General features: G+C 39.1%; 1 protein-coding gene across 1 annotated transcript; it reads right to left on the bottom strand.

The window, feature by feature from the left end:
• Nucleotides 1-271: 271 nt before the first annotated feature.
• MFSD11 (major facilitator superfamily domain containing 11) lies at nucleotides 272-17,821 on the bottom strand. The gene is made up of 15 exons (XM_031059974.1): nucleotides 17,651-17,821; nucleotides 17,439-17,461; nucleotides 17,284-17,393; nucleotides 15,728-15,783; nucleotides 14,648-14,755; nucleotides 14,151-14,230; nucleotides 13,956-14,052; nucleotides 12,197-12,255; nucleotides 10,058-10,199; nucleotides 9,234-9,274; nucleotides 8,426-8,491; nucleotides 6,290-6,415; nucleotides 5,288-5,462; nucleotides 4,155-4,290; nucleotides 272-3,657 (listed from the first exon to the last, which is right to left on the bottom strand). Exons 3-15 carry the CDS (start codon nucleotides 17,377-17,379, stop codon nucleotides 3,490-3,492), a joined length of 1,350 nt encoding a protein of 449 aa, XP_030915834.1. The 5' UTR covers nucleotides 17,380-17,393; nucleotides 17,439-17,461; nucleotides 17,651-17,821; the 3' UTR covers nucleotides 272-3,489.
• Between the last annotated feature and the right edge of the window lie 3,898 nt (nucleotides 17,822-21,719).

A 21,719-nucleotide genomic window follows, 5' to 3' on the forward strand; every position in this document is an offset into this window, starting at 1 on the left:
CTTAAGAGTTTGGCAGTACCTGCACAAAATTATAGATTTGAATAATTTTTTAAAAATTAGTTTATAAATGGTTCTCTTATTTATCTCAACTTGCTAACGTGGATTGTATCTAATTAAATTTACACAAAAGTAATTAAATTACACAAAGTAAAACCACATCATTAATTAGGAAGAAAGTCCACAGTTCTGGAAATTCTCAGTCCACGCATCCATGTACCAAAATGAAAACCAACTGGCAAGACAAAATACAGGTATGTTTATATGAGATTCATTGAAGGCTAATTTATAGCAGTTTATTTGGCACTCAGTTGTCAAGAAAAGCAGTTTTCATTTCCTGTTTAGCATTTGTTTGAAAAACATGAGGATGTGATATTAAATCAAGATATTACACCTTAGTAACACCCTAAAAGATTGAGGGGAAAAAATGAAAGAGGATTTTTTAATAAACCAAAGCAACTTCATGTATAATTTTGTTTATAAAGATGAAATCTATAATATAAAACAAACTCACAGATAAAGCAAAATCCTTCTTTTCAAATCCCTCTTTATTTAATAGTGAGCTCCCAATTCAGATTAACATGAAATTGTTCAAAGGCCACTGAGGTGAAATGAAGGGGCTGCAGCCTCATGCCTGGTAAATGCTGATTAACAGATTAAGAGATGGAATCATAAATGGATGTCAGTGTTACTGTTCTTTATATTGCTACACCAAAAATTTCAACCAAATGAACAGCTGTATACATTGGAGAGGATCTTTCACCTCTTGGCACATTAAAGAAATATAAATAAGTAAAAAGCAATCATATGTCATCAGCAGCCTGAACAACTGAGGCCTCTCTCTTCAGATCAAATGTCAAAGCAATACTTTTATAGTTAATTGTAAAAAAGAATAGCTATCCATGATGCAGCTTGGAGAGTGCCATGATTTCTTGTACATCTTGTCACAGAGCAATAATATTTCCCTTTAATGACCCTATAAATAGTTCTGAGCAGCTTTCTAAGATTATCTGATACTGAGTCAGACCAGAACAGAGAAAAAGAAAAAAAGTAAAAAAGCAAAGCATCAGATTCACAGAGGTACTGAAAACCCACAAGTCCTTGTTCATTAGTATCCCTCTGAGTTGGTTTCAAAATGCTTTTTGAAACTACATAAACTTAGCACTTTAAATTTCTAATAAAATAGTTCATATAATTCTTATATGGCAAATGAACATCACAGAAGTTCATAATTAAAAGGGGTCAATTTAAAAAGCAACCTCATGAGAGCCATAACCTACTTACAATTAAATGACATTGTTTAAAAAGCACTTAAAAGTTACTCATCACCACAAGATCCAAAAATCATTTTTTTCCCCAAACTGCTCCTTGTGAACTTTCAAGTCTTTTTGCTGTCATTAAGGTGATGGGGAGAACAGGGTTTGGAGGGAAAAAAAAATCAGTAATTCCCTATTTGGGAAAAAAAAAGCTCTTTATCCCTTTTGGTACTCTGGAGAAAACGCAAATGTGTAGCAACAAGAGAATTTTAATCAGTGGCAGCACCCTTTAATCCACACATTTGTAGTGCTCAGTATATAAAAATCATATGCTGCAAATTGCAGGATAACAGGAGTGGGAGAGAGAGAGGCTTTGCAGTGCTGCTGGTCCCATTAATCACATATTGATTGAGCACTGAATGCTTTTTCAGGCTGCCTGACAGATTGGAATGGCTCTGGTAACCCCTCACTCAAATCCATGTTCTGCCTCATTCTCTTTTACATCATTCATTAAATCTCCTGGGAATGCACACAAACCTCTCTCTGCTGCTTGTCCTCCCAGATTTCTCAGCTTGCTGGATGTTCAGGTGCCCTCTAATCCCCCCATTTACACCTTGCTAATCTCACAGCAAAAACCTGCTGTGAATTTAAAAATCCCTTTCTCTATCCCTGTAAAAAGATGCCCCTCGGCTGTTTGGCTGTGCTCCACTTGTGACACTGCTCCTGGAGAGCAGAAGTGACAGCAAATGTCACAGGAGATGCCACCCTCCCTCCCCAGGGTTAACCTTGGGAGCTCCTACACAGTTACAACACGTGGGAGCTACTGACATGTAAAACAGTTTTTTTAAATTTGTCTTTAAAGACAAGGCATTAACATTCTGACCGGGCATAAAAGAAGGTTGGTGAATTGTACTTTTCTAAAAATAACTCCATGGAGTGTCTAAAAACACCTTCTGAGTGTTCCATGCCTGCTCTCTGCCCACCAGACAAGCACAACTGCAAGTACAGCAGAGTTTTATGTAGGCAGATGAAGTCAGGGAGAGCTGCAGTCACTGCCTGTTACATCACCTATAACAGTTCTGGATTAAAATTCAGTTACTGTGCCCGTAACCTTGCTTTCCTATTTGGTGAAGTAAGATTACACTTCAATTACACTTCAATTTTCCCAAAACAGACTGAATAAAACAACTTAGGACAAGTGTTTCAGGTTATGCAGTAGAATAAACACTGCAATATTGTTCTGACAGTTCACATTCTGAGACTATTTCTATTTTTTAAAGTTGTCTTAGTGCTCCCATCACAGATTTCCATCACTGATGAAAATTCTACTGAACTCAAAAGAATTATTTGGGATTCTGGGAGGGAAGCTCTGGATTATGGTCCTTCATAAAGCAATACCCTGAGGAAGGTTCAGCACCTTTCCCAACACAGCTCAATTCTGAGATGCTGAGCCAGAAGCTGTTTTCCACCATCAATATTTCACCTTGATATCCCAGCCTTAAGATGGCCAGGGGTGATTTCTTCAAATTTTTATAAAAATCTATCATGTCACACTATAACCTGATTGACTTCCTGACCAAAAAAACATTAAAAACACCAAACCCAAAAAAGCCCACAACAGAAAAAAACCCAACCAAACAAAAAAAAAACCCACAGACCTGACAACTTAAGCACATGAAATAGATTAATAAACAAATGGCTGGGAAACAAGGAGCTGAGGGATACAGAATAAGGCAACATTTCCCATAGAAATACTTCCTCACATCTAATTGTTGAAAAATTCAATGCCAAATTGATTTCTCAGCTCTGCACACAGGATCTGCAATATAATCTACCTTATAAAAATATCACTCATTCAATACAGGAATTCAAATGTCTGCAGAACTAGAATATAGGAAAAATAATTTAAGGGACAAAACCCCAAACTAATTCTGTAGTGCATGGTAGAGTGAAATTAGGCAATTACATTCTGAAAGGGACATCTCAGAAGAGAATTGTTCAATACATGGGTCCCTACATTTCCTTCCATTCCCAATACCAGATTTTTAACAACACAATACCATGCTCAGATGGCCAAAGCAAGGAATAAAAGCCTTTCAAATGTGGCATTTTTTCCCCTCCTGTTTCACATTCAGTTGGACTGAAGTAGCAGCTTCCTCCAGCTCAACCTCTGCGGCAACTTTTCACCTTTTTGACACTTCCCAAATCCCATGTGCTGTTCCTCCTGGCACAGGGATCAGATGCTGCTGTAGTCAGAGCCACGGGCAGCCAGGGCTGCTGCTGCTCCCCACTCCACAGTGAAGAAAGTGATTGTTCCAAAGAATCCCACCAGCACCATGATCAGGAGCTGCCACTGCAGCAGGAAATAGTTGCTGTAGAAATAGGCAACTGCAGCACAGATGGACTGAGAGGAAAAACAAAGGGAAAAAGATTATCAGTGGAGATTTCCAGGCTGGTGCTGCTACAGAAGGATTATCAAAGTGACATAGAGACAGTTTAATATGAAGCTCTCAGAATGCTCTTGTATAGACAGAGAATCTTAAGGCTTCATTATACCTCAACATATGTCTCAGCATGTCCCACAACAGATTTAGTTTTTACTTGTTATTTAAACAGCATTCAGCTGTAGAAAATGCTCACCAAAGTGTTTGTAGCATTGCAAGCTGGTATTTCAAATGGTAAAACCACTACCAAAATCTCTGGTATTTCTTATCACTTTGTCTAGAAACAACAGAGACAAAGCTTTAAGAAACTGTTTCCAGCTTCACAAACCTATTTTTCACCAAAATTCAGCATGAAATAATTTGCAGAAACATTTTTCTCAGCTGATTAAAAAGCCCAACCCAGTATTTCAGTAACAACCCAATAATCCTACTTCCAAAAAGCTGTTTTAGGCAATACCTGAACAAACTTAAAGATGGCAAAGGCAGGAGCACTGTCCTCTGAATACAGGAATCCCAAAATGCTGAGGAGCTGGGTGTTGAAGCAGCTGTCCCCCAGCCCCAGCAGGAAGCTGCAGAGCATGGCCACCTCTTTGCTGCAGGAGAAAGCAATTCCAATTTAAAAGCCATTCCTTCAAACAGCTCACACATCTATAAAGTGTTTCTGGCAGGCTCATTTGGAAAGTGGGAATGGAAGAAAGTTATCACACTTTTAATTTCCCTAGAAAAGAGCTGGGAATGCCTGACTTGGCAAAAGGAGTAATTTCATCAGCTTTAATTTCTTGAATGCCAAGACTTCTGTTACTGTTACCTGCAGTCAATTCTGCACTGAATTAGAACCACTAAAATAAGGTTTCAGTGCTTGGAGCCACAAAACCCACACAGCAGTGATTAAAAGCTGAGGCACATGGTGAGTTCAAAAATCTGCAGGAATGTCAGAGAAATACCAATTCATTTGGCAGAAAAATACTCCAGCTAAGACCAGTCACCTGCACAGGCACAAATGCTTAGAATTGCAAGTTAGCAGCTGGGTCTGCAAAACTGACAGTACAGGATTTTCACAGAAATTGGTAAAAATACAGCCCAAAAGAAAGTTGTCATGATGAGATAAGAAAGCTCTCTATATTCTTCCCCCAAGCACTGAGTGCTGTAAGGGACAGGCTGCAGTCACACCAAGTGGAATTTGACAATAAGCACTGGAAGACTTTAAAAACCAGTGCAACAGGGCAAAGCTGGTGCTCCCTGATGTAAAACTGAGCCCAAGACTGTTTTAAAATAAACTGAATTCTTAACACCCACTACAATAGATGCTGGTCTTGCTATTGTGCTACATGTCAGAAACATCAGTTGTCAAGTGACACAACTGCTATTATTCATCCTCAGGCTTTTTATTCTTATGCCATTCAAGTTCCTAAATTGGGTGCACACTGGTGGAATATCTACCTTTAACAAAAACAGAATTCCTGAAAGCTTTTTCCAGGGAGTTAGTCACTACACAGAAAAAAAAAATCAAGAAATTTTCTGTAGAGAAACAAGCTGTTTTATGCACATCCTGAGTTACAGCAGCCAAAGGCAAAAAAAAATCCCACATACCTTGGAATCATATAAGCAACTTGATCTGTTCCTTCCATAGGAGCAATGGGGGCATCATTTGGCATGTTGAAAAAAATTAAATAAAAGGCTATGAAGTGGACAAGGATGCCCAGCATCACCACTGGGTTCCTGCCAGAGCGACTCTTCTTGCTCAGCAAGCCAAAGATTCCTCCCCCTGCAGGAGCAGAAAAGAGGAGAGAATTCAATCAGAAGTGGAGATTTAAATACTGACAATTTAAATTATAAATGTTCCCACACTGGATAACAAAGATTGACTGACATGCAAACAGCCCCAAGGAGTTTGCCAGGGAAATGGGGGCAGCAGATTGATCAGATGGGTGCTGATGAACGTATTTCACCTTTTGGCAAGTATTTAACCAGCAGCTCAGTATTGCAACATCACTAAGTGAAAATAGACAGCCTGTGCTCAGCTCTTAATTGAAAAACATGCAACTCAATGGATCTGAGCTGCTAATGAACTGTGGTTTTTTGCTAAACACCTCAGTGCTTGAGTCTACAGAAAAAAAGAAATATTTACTTAATGAATATTACCTGTAGCCAGATTTATTCAAATACCACATCTCATTTAACACAAGCAAACTTTTTAAAGAAAGAAATCCTTAGTGTAAGCATTTATTCAAAAATTTTAAAATTATATCACTCAAGGAGCAATAAAAATGCAAACATAATACTATTTAAAATAGCAAAATGGTTTCAATTCCCTAATAACACTGCAGCCCAGTGTTTCTCACATTTGAAGTCTGTCTATTCCTCCACAGAGAAATGCAGGATATTAGAATTGGTCTACATCTACTTTACAGAGTGTAAGGTATAATTCACAGTGCACTGAGGAACCACAGTGCCAATTATATTGCTACTGTTTCATTTTGTGCTCACATAATTATTGCTGGAAGCTCCAAACACACTATTGAGTAAAACACAAAAAAAACCCCAAAACATTTCGAATAACTGCATCAGCCTAAGTAGCAAGTTTAGACTCACCCAAGATTTCTCCAACACCAATAAAAATACCAGAGAGACCAATCAGGCTTTTCTCTTCACTGCCAAACCTATTCACAGCACCAATGCAGGTTCCATACACTCCAGAAAAGAATGTTAACACCAAACCTTGGAAGGAAACCAAACAGAAGTGATAGATGCACCCTCATAAAAGTCATGAAAAAATCTTTATGTCTAAAGGCTGTTTTGCCCTCAGGAATATTTCAAATCATATCTTTAAATTAGATGTGGGTAATAAAAGCAATGAGGGAATTTTAAACGATGTAATTATTATATTCTTCTACACCAGTTCCTAAAAACCACATTAGGAAAGTGACACTAATTGGTGTCACAGGCACTCAGGTTCAGTGCTGCTGCTCTTGACCCAACACCTAAAATGTTTATATTCAACAATATATAAAATATAGGTTTATATTTGCTTATAATAAACCTCTATATATGCTTATATTTGGTTATATTAAACAAATATAAACCTAGAGTTTATATTTCTACTTCTACAAAAACTCTGTAATTTTATCAAATACAAAATGCTATGTGACATAACACAAAGTAACTAAAGAAATAAGGCACAATTTCATTTAAGGATTCCCACCCCCTTCAAGTTATGGCATTCCTAAAAGTTCCTGCAGCCTCAAATACCAATAAGGAGCTAAGAATCCTAAAATGAACTTTTTTATACATATATAATGAATTTAAGCTGAGAAAGAACAACTGCTATTTGTTTTAAATCCTCTTTCTTCCTTTCTATTGCCATTAGTGTAAGGAAAGGTGACACCACTGACCCAGCTAACATTACCATGAGCAACCATTAATATAACAATACCAGCTCAATAAAAAAGTGTATTTAAAACAACACAAAATGTTACTCCTAAACAAAGAAAAACAGCTTAAAATAACTTTCTCATTTATATCCTTTGCTTTTTGGCTACAGCCAAATGCTGGTACAGCTCACCCTGCCCTGCCTGAGTGAACTGCATGGCTTCAATAACAGGGGGGCACTTGGAGCATCTTAAACCCAGTAATTTTGGAATAAAAAACCCTTGTGGGCCTTAGGGAATTTTCTGTTTTCCTACAGAAAGTAGCAACACCAACCCAGATCCAGAAGATGGCAGCAGATATTTTTTTCCCCAGTCTGGACTGATTTATTTTCACACCACCTGTAAACCCAAATTTCAGGATATTCAGGCAAAACCTTCCCTTGTTATCTTGCTCCACATTCCCATCCCCAGAGGAATTCATGTGAATTAATCTAGGTTAACACAACACTGGAGATGCTGTGAAGTAATTTGTAACTCAGATTAGTGGCTGGAGCAACCCAACTCCAGAGTTACTCCTCCTGTTTCTCTACCGGGAGCTGCTGTAAACTGTAATGTTGATATTTTGTTCACATCTACATTTTTCTTTTCACAATAATTTTTCCTAATGGTTACTCAGAGCTTAGGTTCTGAAAGTACATCTATTTTATAAAAAAACCTATTTTGAGCATGAAAAAAACTGTATCTGAAGCCAATTAAGGAGCAAGAAATGCCCCCCAAAAAACCCTCAAGGATTTTATAGGGTTTTTTGGTGGAAGAATCACTTATATGGCAAAAATACATTTTTATTTTATAACTCATACATTGGTCCAAGGATGGCAGACCAAATTTAAGTAAAAGTTGCTAAAAAGAGTGAGACCTCTTGCCACAGCAAATCCTATTGATAAAAACAGCTGGAAATTACTAAACTGGTTCCCAACAGAACCAAGACTAAAATGAAGAGCATTGGGAATCTCCCATGGCTTAATGAAGGGATGATGTACAAACAATCCTTTAATTCAAATGCAATACAGCTGCATTAAACAACCTCCAAACTACTGATAGTGCAATATCAAATCCCATAAAAGCCAGCTCTGTAAATTTTGCCTCTCACTTTGGAACCTAGAACTTTACTGAACCAGCACCTGCAGGTTTGCATGCACCCCTCCTCCTTCCCAGGACACAGAAACATGATGAGTAACCCAAAATTAATTAAAATATCCAAATAATGTGTTCAGAGATATGGATTAAAATTCCAGTCTGGGGTTAAAATTCCAAACAATGCCTGCCAGTGCTCCATGGTGAAACTCTGCTGGCTTCATACCTGTGTAGGCTGTGGTAACACTGAGAAGCAGCATCTCTTTGGTGAAGCTCAGAGTAATAGATTTCTCTGTAAGGAAATAATAAAGAAAATTAATAAAACTTCTGAGGATACTACTAAGATAATCTACAGTTACTTTTGCTCTTTGCTTAAAGCAAAAATTGGTTATTATACAAACTGTGTATTAAAGTTTTCTTTACTGTTTATTACAGCAGAGTGTCAAATAAACCAACCCCAATCTCCCACCTAGAAGAAATGTGCCATCCAAAAATTGTATTTTGTAAGAAATGCAGCGGGGGAAATCTTAAAGAGGAGACACACAGTTTTCAATTATCACACAATTTTCTGCTCTCTGTACTTTTGTACTCTCAGTTCATGGCAACTGTCTCCTGAAAGGATAAATAGATTTGCAGTGAAGATCTCCACATCCTCACAACAAACTTAACAGTCTCAGGCAGAACATATCAAGCTTCAAAGGGAACTGCAGATGCTTCAGTTCTAAATTGTTAACTGGTGACAAAATCAAACAACCTATTTGACTTCTTTTTATCTTCATATGTTTGTTCATATTTATTTTTCAGTCTCATTGCCTCTCCCAAGGAGTAACCTGCTCCTTTTGTGCTCATCTGTACAAGGACACTGTTGTAAAGCAGTTTGGATCTGAAATCACATCAAAGGAGGAACACTCCAAATCTCTCCTGGACCACTCAGGTATGTGATTGAAGTGGTTTGTACATGATCACATCATCAGCACAAACACAGAGAGATGCCAGGTTCTGCTGAAGCAACTCTTATGTGAAATTGTACTTACTGAAGGCAGCCACTGCTCTCATCATTTTGTTTCGTGCAGACCTGGGTAAACAAATTACTTGGTCAAAATGGAAGAGAATAATCACTTTATTGCTGTGCTGGAAGGCACCTTCGTTTTTCAAACTTTCTGTACATTTTCTACTGGAATATGTCAATGTATTTTTAAAAGTTTCTGAGATCTAAAGTAACCACAAAATCTATTTGCTGCCTGCACTAGTGAATGCTTGCTTAATAGAATCTTTCTTTCGAACATTTTTAGCTTTCAACATTTTTTCCACAGGCATGCTCACTGATGTTTTTCTAACATTTTCATTGTTCTTTAAATAAAGCAAAAATATTTAAGCTGATGCCTCAGGCAAAACTGCACTGAATCTGTGTAACTGTGCATTTCTAATGTATTTATCAGGATGGAATATATATTTAGAGAAGATAAGAAAAAACATGTTCTAGTTTGTAAAACAATCTATAAAAAAGGAGTATTTTCTGTTTATTCCAGCCTTTCAAATGGGCTGATGAGGGCAAGATAAATAATAATCACTGGAGAAGAGGTGAAGGTTATTTTTGCAGGGCACTTGCTCATCAAAGGAAAAACTTCATGTGCAGTACTGAACTTCACCCTTGAGAATATGCCATATCAAGAACATTATTTCTCATATATTCTCATTGTTAAAACACAGACACTTTTCTGTTAAATCCGTGAATCCACCAGATTGCTGATAAGATTCCTGTTCCCAGCACAGAGGGGAAGTGAATGCACAGCGTTCCTCTGCGGAGCAGGAGCACAAACCAGGAGCTGTGACAACATTTACTGCCATCAACACTTACGAGCTCTCCCCCAGGATTTCATTAGTGGAATCATCATCCCCTGGAGCTTTTGTGTCCTCTTGTTTCCTAATCAGAAAGAACAGAACTGTGCCCACAAGACTGATAACAGTCAGAGCAATGAAGACAGTTCTGCGATCACTCTCTGTGGAAAAACAAACAAGAGCCATGAGCAGATGTGCAGCAGAGATCCAAACCAATCCAGCTACCTTCCAACAACTAACACACACATGCTACAGTGTTTAACACACACTAATTTTCTAGCTTACCTTCCACATGGAGCTGCTGGCAAACTCCTGTCTCAGTTTTATGGTGCTAATAAAATATCAGCAAATTAAAGAGGTCCCTCGCATTCTCTGCCATGCAAAGGCAATGACCAAGGAGCAGCCAATTAAAGGAAGCGCATAAATTATTAGCAGAAGAAAGTACATTTTTGAAGACTTATATAATTCAGACTGGACATAAACTGCCCCAAACCCCTTCAGATTTCTAAGAGAATCTCTTGACCAGCATCAGAACCATGACATCATAAACTGTAAGCATTAAAACCACCAAAACCTCAGTAACTGTCACAGCAGCTGGAGGAGGCAACTCTGCTAAAAAGTTTGTTACTGCAGCACAGTCACATATAATACTAAAGCCACCCCCAATTACCAGTATTAAGGAGGGAAAAAAGCCAGTAACAGCAAACAGTTGTGACTGAACTAATGCATGACCCTGAAGATATTACCTATGCTTGTATTTACTTCCCCCTTGCAAAGTTGTCCTAAAAATAACTTGGTATGATCACATATCCAAAAAGAGAAGGGTTGCTTCACAGCTTGAAATGATTCTGCTATTTTTATATAAGTAGTAAAACAAGATTTGATTTTTAAATGCTATTTGATTTTTAAATGCTGTTAGGGTTTGATATAAAATTTTCTGATAAAGAGGAATCTCAAGATATTTAAGATGGAGGGAAATGTAACAGCAGAACTGCCTCATAGTTAATTGCTCTGTTCTGTGGTTAGCAGAGCAGTGAAGTTTGGAATGCACAGAATTTGAGACCCCCCCCAGGTTCAAAGGGTCTCCAGTATTTCCAATAACATTTAAACCTTTGTATTACAGGTGAGAGAATGCAGAAAATGACCTTTAAATTTAGCCAGTGTGTCATCACCAAACCTGTATTTGTGGAGAACCTGAAAAGATGGAGCTAATAGAAACAAGAAGTGAACTGTTCTCTCTGTTCTTTCTGAAACCTGATAATTATCATTTAAAAGTCAACATCTTATTTCTGATTGACCAGAGCAGAATTAAATCATCTGTTAAAGGTTAAAAGAATTGACCATTCTAGTAGATATTCAACATAAGGACTAAATAAGGAAAATTATCACTAATTATGGAACAGGAAAATCAAACTTATCTGTTTGCAGAGCACTGCCTTCCCAGCAGCACTCATTTTTGGTTATGAAAATCTATTTTCACCACTTTTCTTAGTGAATTTCCACCCCCCTACTTTGCTTGGCCTAAACAGTTGACACAAATCTTTGGTTTAAAACCAGAATCTCAACACTGTCTAGCTCAAGAACATGAATAAAATCTACTGTTACTCAGTTCCTGCTCTTTGCCAGTCAAGCACAACATCAAATGGAAAAAATACAGTATTAATTACAATCCCATCAGGAAGTTCATCTCATAAACTATGCCAAGAAAGGAAGAGAGTTCTTTCTGCAGTCTCCCAGCAGTGCTGCCTCATCTCAGCCTCTGCCCCCAACAGTGCTTTGTGCCAGCACAATTAATGCAGACATGAAGTAAAAACTGAGATGGTTTTCCTTTATTTTCCTTTATTTTATAGCTTTATCAATCTCCAATTTGATTTAAAGAACACACCAGGAGCTTACTTTGCAATAGTGTGTACAATATTACACATACAGCCAGAACACCTTTCCCAGGTGTATTTTGGCACAAATGTGTCTGCACAGGGAAAACCCCAGAGCAGCTATTGTGGAAAATCTCCAAGAAGAGACTACCTACAATTAACTGGAAGGAAAAAAAACAACTCTGCTTTTGTATAAGCTTCCTGCCCCTTTGGAGTTCATTATTTCATCTATTAATTCATGGCACTGTATTTAAAGGTTAGCCACATAAACAAGCAGTACCCACCTGATATGTGAGTTTTTCCTTGCCAAGCCAAGTATATGTACAGATTTCCAAAAATCAAGCTGAAAACAAAAAGAATAAAGGTCAACAATACATGCTATGAAAATATTAGGGTAGTAGCACCACAGTAGTACTATTTTATACAACAACAACAAAAAAACCCCAAAGCTGTGCAATTGTGAAAGAAATAAAGAAAAATCCCCAAGCTGTGCAATTGTGAAAGAAATAAAGACATGAGTCACTCTCCATGTCAACTGCTTCTATATAAAACTCAAACAAATTTGAGGACTCTGCCCCAAAATGCTGGCTATTCATTTTTATCAATCAAGACACAAGGTGGTGGCAAAAATGAAGAAATCTGCATCTAAGCTGCTTCTAATTTTGGAAGCATGTAGGTTAGAAAGCTGACATATTTCTGGAGGTGATTTTGTAATACTTCCTCTGCAGCGTCATGTGTTTTGTCTGAAGGATTGTTCAGCTCAAGGAAATTCTGTGTCCCTAACTACCATTTCCCAAAATACAGACATTCTGAATAAATGTTTTTAAACAGTTTTAAAGCCAATTTTCCTCTTGTTAACCCATGTATTTTACTCACTGTAAAACCCACAATCAGGTGGGTTTGTGGAATTTGCTACTCTGATAACATACTGAGGGGTTAATTCTGGAACTGAAAACTTTAGAAACACAAACTTTGACAAATGCATGCTGGTTCAGGCTGATGCTCTCCCAGCCCTGGATCCCCACAGCAGAATGAGCAATGCAGGCTCAGCACCCTAAGCACTTCTGCAATTCATTCCCCTGGTTATCCCCTAGATATATATTCTGGGAGAATATTCAGAACTGCTGCATTAGAGGTGGTAAAAGGATCTCTCTTCAGGAACCATTTGTGCACCTACCTCCCTTGAATTTGTTTGATTCCTTTTCAATCCTGCTCACAGCATCCAACTCTACACACTCCCAAGGCTGCAAGCTCCAGAAGTTTAATCACCCACTGTAAAAAGCACTTTATCTGTCTCAAACCAGTCCCTCCCTACTCTCACCCAGTGACCCCAGTTCAGCACAGCAGCATTTGGTGAGCAATAGTTCCACACTCAGCTCCCCTGCTGCCCACATTTTGGTATAATCATCCTCAGCTGCTGTTCCTCCACAGGAACGAGTCCCAGCCTTTTCAGTCTCTCCTCAAGCCACCAGCTCTATCTTCTTGTATAATTTCATTTTTTTCTCTATATCCTAATTGTATTACACTCCCATGAGAGGCATTAACTATCTCCGCACAAAACACTTAATGGCCACAACACAGCATTCCCTGCCTTGTTCTCACTGCCCTTCTTGATGCTGAGCTTTTTGTTGATTTTTTTAGTTGAGCAGCACTCAAAGTTTAATATCAGAGAGCCATCAAAAACAAGGTTTCTTTTCTGGCTTCTGACTGCCAGGTCAAACTTTAGTATCTTCACCTTGGCAGTGAGAACCAGCTTTTCCCTCAATAAAGGACACAAATTAGAACAGCCCTCCACAACCAAAATTGCTGTTACATCCCTCAAATGGTCCCCTAACAGAAATATATCTTTTTAGCAGCTGAGATTGCAATACTCAGCTTTCTTTCATTTTCTGTTTTGTAATGCACAGCACCAATAAAAATATTGCTTCCACCTCTCCTTCCCACTGACTGCAAGGTCCCAGGGGAGTCATTTTCACTGCAAAATGTGTAAAAGGCAGAATGTGTACACAACCAAAAAAAAACGAATTAACAAATAAACTTTACCTGAACTGTAGGAGTGCCCAAAATATTCCACTGTTCCTTCCAATGGTGTTTTCATCAGAATTTTCAGTCAAGCAATTTCCCTGGGCTGTCCAGAGGACTGAAACAGACAGAATATATTGCTCAGGAAATAAAAATATTTTAAAGGTGTATTCAAATCTCATAAAAAATAGTCAGCAGAGTAAGAACAATGCTTACCAGCAGCTGCAATGCCAATAAGCACAGAGGCAGTGTAGAAAGCCCAGGTAGCTGGCTGGATAAAGACTGCAATGTACAGGCTAGAACAGAAGAGATCAGTTCATTGAATACTGACCTAAAGTGAACAATGCTCTTTAACAATCAGATTAAAGCACTTAGGTGCTTCTAAATCAGCTATTCTCTCCTAAGGAATGTTAAAAAACAGGTTGCATGTGAAAAATCTTTTTACCCTTCTAAGCACATAGAATTTTTTTTATATTGTCATTAATCTGAGACTATAACCTCAATTCCACAGTCAGCAAAGTCTGGAAATTATGTGGAAAAAAATGTGCTGTTTCCAGCAGGCTGAAGTACTCTGCAGTTAACCACCTGGAGTATCTCTGTGAGAGGCTTTGCTTAGCCAGTACAATTTCATGTATGGCATAGGAGCCTTAGATGTGAAAAAATTACAGAAATATTTCCAAGGAAGCAGGAAAAACCTCAAAATTAATACTTACCTATAAAACACACCACTAATAACCATGGAGAACTGAGGTCCCACTATTGCAACCAGTGAAGGTGATATAAGATTTGATGCAGACAATACTCCATAAATAATGGACATGCTACAAAAATTAAAAACAAAGAGTATTAAATACCTAAAATAAAATATAGGCCAAAATATGATTTAAGAGTGATCAGTGGATTTCAAAATATCCAGTTAAGTACATACATAAGTTAACAGCAAAACTTCAATCGTTTATTTCCCTACTTTTTTCTGTTCCCTTCACCCATGGCACTCCACGTGGGAATACAGGAGTGAACAATATTCCCTGGATTGCTGAGTAGAGTCCCAAACTACTGCAGGCAATGAAATCTTGGAATTTACAGCATGCATTTGTCAAACTGCCTGAACAGCACTTAGTGGATTTTGTACCCTCTAAGTCTAGAGGAGAATGTTCTAGAACCTCGTTTATCTGTTAGTGAGGTTTTCATCTTCTGTCAGATACACCACAGAAATTTTACAGACATATTTTGTGCCAGTGGCATTTTTAGTTTAAATTAAGACAGTAAACCCTTCAAAGGAGCAGTGAGGTTTTCCTACAGGACAGATTAATTTGGAATGCAAAAGGTCCCTGATCATGCCTGACAAGTTTGACTCTGCCAGTGCAACGAGAATGGTTTTTTGTGGCTTTGCTTGTCTTTCTGACTGCTCCTTTCACACCTGAGTTGTATTTCCTGAGAGGTGATCCACACCACCTGTCCTACACAAACACAGTGTACAAAAGCAAACAACCAAGGCCTGAGTTAGCAGTTTTATTTATTTTTAAAATTCCACCTTCTCTGCCTCCTAAGGTAAAATGTTGAGAATGTGATGACAGTGGTTTTTCACCCCACAAAGAAAACATGCAAACCAGATATGTAGTTCAACTGGAAATAATTCAGAGCAGAACTGTGAGAAGCCTGTTTTAAACTGCTTTAAGTGTGTCAATAAATTATGAAGTCAGCAGAACTCTGCAATCTCTTGAGAGTGTCTCTCTACTGTAACTAAGTTCACCCTGCAAGAAGCAAAGTAAGAAGAAAATCTGTGTAATTACCTCGTGTAGCCACTGCCATGGAAGTCAGTGTTGTTTAAATTCGTGATAACAGTTTGCTGTGAGGAGAAGATCATACATTGTAATATGTTAGAATCTATTTTGTATCTTGAAAAATTGAAGTCAGTATCAAACATCAGAATTTCTCATTAATAGACACTACAAAGTACTTAAAAGGATTTAAAATGTTAATTACAACTCACACCACCTCCACAACAAAGATGCAGGAGATACTTGGCAAGGAAACATCTATGTTTGAAGAAGGAATTAGTACTTGATTATTAAATCATAATTTCATAAGTTAGATAAAATACTTCACAAAACTTCTGTTTCATTTAAGACCTTTCTTATGTAGATATGTATGACTATCTTAATTTTAAAAGTGGGGAAAAAACGAGAAGCTTCAGAATAATCTTAACTTGACCTAACTATGAATCTCTGATAAGAGTTTCCACTCTTTTCAGCTTCCTGTTATCCCCCTGTTGCTTTTTTTCCCCTTGAATCAGCTTTAGTGATCATGAGACCATGCAGTTAGTTGGACGGGCAGGCAGATCTGATTGAAAGTCACTTGTAAAGTCTTTTATGACAATGAATTACATGATTGCATGATCACTAAGTCCGATTCAGTGAGGTGCTGAATTCATTGCAGAATTTCTGAGATCACTGGGCTGCCCGTGAGAGCTCACAGAAAGTATCACACTCCACTGGAACTTACAAAAACTACCCCAAGTAGCTATTTCTGCAATATTTCTGTATTATTCTGTAATATTCTGTCTAAATATTTCTGTAATTTTCTGTAATGCAGTGAAGGACATTTATCTGTCTGAACCCAGCAAGGATCCTTCTTGCATGCAAGAAAAGAGCATTAAGACCTGTGGGCTCAAAGGGGATGTTGAAATCTAACTGCTCTGCAGGAGCAGAACTAACAATACAGCTCAGGAAGTTAAAGGGTTAAATCTGGCAGTAACAGGAGTCCAAAATTTAAATAGTAACAGTAAATTTAGATTATGCTGTGCTCAATTTTTGCTCTGCAAAGAGATACTAAATAGCAGCAAATAACTCTTTCAGCTGGAAGGTGACTTGGCAGTTTAGCAACTGTAGAAATCTATTTGTCAGGTGTTATCCTCATACTCCCCCTCAATATCTACTTCATTAGCTTATGAAAATCCGTTAATAATAGCATGGTTAATAATAACTTAGGCAAATATTTTGAAAGGGACAATACAGAATATGCAAGGCTCAGTGTAATTCAATTGTCTAACATCACAAGTGTTAAAGCAGACACTATTTTAAAGCTCAAAGATTTTATAAGATTATTTTTCTACTTTCTAAGCAATCAGGCTCAGTTTTATATATAGCTATGCTATCTTAAAGAGAAAACCTGCAGAATTATTTGGTTAAACACATTAACCTACTTCAAACTAAACCAAAAGAAGATAAATGTCAAAGTATCTTGCACATTAGGAAATCCCAAATAAAGCAGCATTAGAGCACACAAAAGACAAGCCAGGATAAATAACTGAGACAGAAACGTGGCACGAATTGAAAGTGACACCTACCGCGATATTTCCACAGGATTGGAAAGCAGTGAATATAAACATAAATGAGACTCCCAAAATTATGATGTTGAAAAGCTTTTTTCCTTCCGGAGACATTTTGTGTATTTTTCCCAAGTCCTCAACCCTCAGCTTGAGTCTGGAAAAACTCTTTTTTCTTTTAAAAGTTTCCTCTTAACCTCTGTTAAAAAAAATGCAAAAAGAATAAAAGAAAGCAAGCTTTAAAAATAATGATTACTTTGGGCTACTTATTAGCTGGTAGAAAATATCAATTAATCAAGAATCCTGGTAACCCTTTTAAATAACGTGCAACAAAACTTGAAAAATAAGAAGGTGTGGTACAAAAGGTGAAGCCCAGGATTCCCTCTACCTGTTCCCATGAGGTGACCAGGGCTGACTGCAGGGTGGCATCCCTTGGCATCCCTTTCCCAATATCGAGCAGGTGAATCGGCTCAGCTTCTCGGCATTGCTGAAATCAGAATTGCGGTCCCCGGCCTCTCAATCACCTGACGAAGGGAGGATGAGCCGCTCGAACATTTCCACGTCCTGCCCAGGAAATAAAGAACATTTCAGGGTCTGGATCAGCTGACCCAGCCCTGAGAGCCCTTGTGCACTATGGGAAATGCAGTTTTAGCAAAGCAACCTTTTCCTGTTTAAAGCGGTGGAAATCTCCCGGTTCTTAAAATAAAGTTATTTGTACCAGTTTTTCAGATTTGTAATTTCCCGCCACTAAATAACACCTGGCAAAAAATAATAATAATAAGTTTTAAAAAAACTAAAAACACACCAAAAAACCCCTTACAAACCAAACCAAAAAAATAAAACACCCACTCAACAACAGAATCATGAAGTCACAGAATGGTGAAATTTTTGATGGAAAGGACATTAAAGTCCATCTTATCCCACCCCTGCCATGGGCAGGGACACCTTCCCCTCGACCAGGTTGCTCCAAGCCCCCTCCAACCTGGCCTTGAACACCTCCAGGGATGGAAGTGATACCATTAATATTTTACTTCACAGCATTTCTAAATAATAAATTTAAGATTAATTTATCTTCAAGTCATGAAGGTCTCTGTTAAAACATCAGCAAAACTGAGAGAGGATCAGACATTGACCAAATGGCTGCTTTTTTCCTGCTACCATCCTTTGCCTGTTCTGTTGGGCCTCTGGGATTGGAGAATTCAGCTAAATCAGTTCTACTTTAATGCTGGCCAAAAGGACAGAGAAGGAAATGCAGAATTGATTGATGTAAATGACAAATCACATTTTATCTCTGCTGTCTACACTAAAGGGTTTAAAGAAACAGAGGTCTCAAAGGGAGAAAAGGATATTAGCCCAGGAGTTAGAAGGGCTTGTTGCGAGAGTTTAAACTTGATCTGAAGTGGGATAAGGTTTGCTCGACGAACCTGATCACCTTCTGTGATGAAACAACTGCATGGATGGATGAGGGAGGGCAGTGGATATTGTCCATCTTGACTCCAGCAAGGTTTTCAACACTGTGTTTCACAACATCCTCCTGGAGAAACTCGGGATGGGATGAGTGGGCAGTGAGATGACTGAGCACTGGCTGAGTGGAAAATCCCAGTCATAATCAGTGGCACTGGATCTGTTTGGAGACCTCTCACTGGTGTCCCCCAGGGTTGTTCAACCCTTTTATCAATGACTTTGATGAGGGGTCGATGCCTCCTCATCATTTGTGAGGAGGCATCACATCAACATGGGCTGATGGCACAAAGTTGGGAGGGGTGCCCATAGCCCAGAGTGCTGTGAGCTCTCCAGAGGGACCTGGGCAGGCTGGGGAGAAGGGCACAGAGGAACTGGCTGAAGTTCAGCACAGGCACGTGCAGGGTCCTTCACCTATGGAGGAAGATTAAAAAGTGGGGGAAAAGGGAGAAGTGCCAGGCACCAGCCCAGGCCAGGACTGAGTGCCTGGAGAAGCAGCTCTGTGGGGAAGGAGCTGGGGTTCCTGGTGGCCAAGGAGCTGTCCATGAGCAGCACTGTGCCCGAGGGCACAAGGAGGGCACTGGTGTCCCGGGGTGTGTAAGGAGAGCGTGAAAAATGCATATTTTATGATTGGCTTTTCGCAGATATTAAAATGAATATTATATGTGTTATGTTAGAAAGTAATGCTGTATTAATTCTCTTAAGTAGTATGTTAAATATAGTTTTAGATTATAACAAAATGTTAAAATAGAAACTGTGCTATGTAGGATATTTTTTTTTCTAAAGAAGGGACTCGCACTGAGATAGCAGTCACAGGACACCTAAATCTTTCAGAGAAAGAGAATTATTGCTCCATTATCAGGAGGAATAAACTTCTTCCCACCTCGCTCGGGCAGGACAACACCATTAGGATTATGAGGAAGAAGCTGACGATGACCAGACAGAATCCTGTGTTTGAATGGAATTTATGCATCATGTATGAGATGTATGAATATGCAACAGGTTATTGCTTTTAAGGGTTAATCCTCTGTTAATGTGTGTCCTTTTTCAGGCTTATGCTGCCCAGAAAAAGATACCTGGACGTCTGTAACTCTTTGTTTCTATTGTCTCATATTGTCCTAATTCAAATTGTCCAAATTATTATTACTCTAATTGTATTACTATTTTTATAACCACTTTATTACTATTAAACTTTTAAAATTTTAAAAACAAGTGATTGGCGTTTTTCCAGAGAGCATTTCCAGCAGGTCAGGGGGCGATGCTGCCCCTCTGCCCAGCCCTGGCCAGGCCTCCCCTGGAGCAGTGTCCAGCTCTGGGCTCCTCAGGATGGGACACGGAGCTCCTGGAGCGGGTCCTGTGGAGGGCCACAAAGATGCTCTGGGGACTGGGGCAGCTCTGTCCTGGGGAAGGCTGAGGGTGCTGGGGCTGAGAGGGGCCCGTCCCTGTGTGTCCCTGTCTGCAGGGAGGGCAGAGCAGGGCCCAGGCTCCGCTCCAGGGGCCCAGCAATGGCACCAGAGGCCACGGACACCCAGTGGTGCCCAGGAAATTCCACCTGGACATGAGGCAGAACTTCTTCCCTGTGCAGTGACCAGGCCCTGAACAGACTGTCCAGTGAGGGTCTGCCTCACTGGAGATATTCCAGAACCATCTGGACACACGCATGTTCCATGTTCTCTCTAGGATGAGCCTGCTGGAGCAGGGAGGTGGGACCAGATAACCCCACTGTGGTCCCTTCCAACCTGACCCACCCTGTAGCTCTGTGAAATAAAATCTGCACCCAGCCACAGTTACATATACTTAGTACATGCATTACATGCTCTTCTAATTCCTAAACTGTATTTTTTTAAAATGTCACTATTTTTCAAAACAGCATGTAATTTTCATGTTTGGAGGAAAGTCAATGTGATTATTCAGAGGGTGCTTTACAAAGATGCAATTAAAATATCAAGGTGAGGGGTCTTAACACAAGAAAAGCTCTCTTCCTTTTAAATATTATTAATTTATAATGCAGAATTTTAAGATCCTCTAGGAATAATGTGCCACTCATGTCTTTTCTCCCTTATGCCAATACAAGCTTCCATCCTGCTGCACAGCAAACTGGGCTGGTGGGCTGGAACAATTCCTTTGGCAACAGCAGCAACGTGTGTTGAAGTGACCGAAACTAGGAAACATCTTCAGTCATTTTAGGAAAATCACTGCAAAGATAAACTTCAAATTTCTCCTTTGAAAAAGGGTTTCAGCAGAGGAAACCTGTTTCATTTGAAACCTGTTTCAAATTTTTAAATCAAAATTATCTGGTGAAAAAATAGAATAAACATGAAGCAACACAAAATGCCAAACCAGTAGCAGTTTATTTGATTTCTGAAGACATTTGTAGCAGGAAACAAACTGTTGCTTCTGGATTTGTATTCATGGCACTGCTTATTTTTATACTTCTTCAGTGCAAAAAAAAATTAAACACAATTATAGTAAAACTAAGAATTTAAATTCTAATACTGAAATAATTTTCGTATCGATACTGTCATTGGATGAAGCAGATCAGTAGAAAGTCTCATTTCTATTCTTTTTTTAACTTAGTGTTATGGAACAGCTGGGTAGAAACTTTCAAAATCGTTTTGAGAATGAGAACCAGGAATTACAGTTCAGAAATTTGGGCATTTTACTAGTGCCTGAGGTGAGCAAGAACTTTTGGGATGGGGGAGCAGCTTTCTTGGAATTCCTTGGACTCTGAGAAGTTGCTTGTCACCCTTACACAAGGGCTGTGCAAATCCTCTCCCACAGCACGAACCTGCAGAGCGGGCCGGTGTGAGGATGATTTTAGTATTTCCCTGCTCGGCTCTCATAGGCACCGAGGAGCCGGCGGGGAGCGGATCCAGCGGCACATCCAGAGCTGGCGGGGCCGCGGAAGCTTCCCCGGGCACCGCTGCCCGCAGGGATGAAGGAGAGCCCGCGGAGAGCCCGCTCCGGGCTGCCCGGCCCCTCACAGCCGCAGCGGA

The sequence above is a fragment of the Geospiza fortis genome, unplaced genomic scaffold, assembly GCF_000277835.1.
Source record: "Geospiza fortis unplaced genomic scaffold, GeoFor_1.0 scaffold244, whole genome shotgun sequence".
In the NCBI taxonomy this organism is placed as follows: Eukaryota; Metazoa; Chordata; class Aves; order Passeriformes; family Thraupidae; genus Geospiza; species Geospiza fortis.

Excerpts from the sequence above, each read along its gene's own strand:
- MFSD11 (XM_031059974.1), bottom strand. The coding sequence starts at position 17,379 with ATGTCTCCGGAAGGAAAAAAGCTTTTCAACATCATAATTTTGGGAGTC. Across the intron at positions 4,291-5,287 it reads GTTGCTTATATGATTCCAAG|CAAAGAGGTGGCCATGCTCT; the intron begins GTATGTGGGATT and ends TTTCTCCTGCAG. Across the intron at positions 3,658-4,154 it reads CCATCTTTAAGTTTGTTCAG|TCCATCTGTGCTGCAGTTGC; the intron begins GTATTGCCTAAA and ends TTTTCCTCTCAG.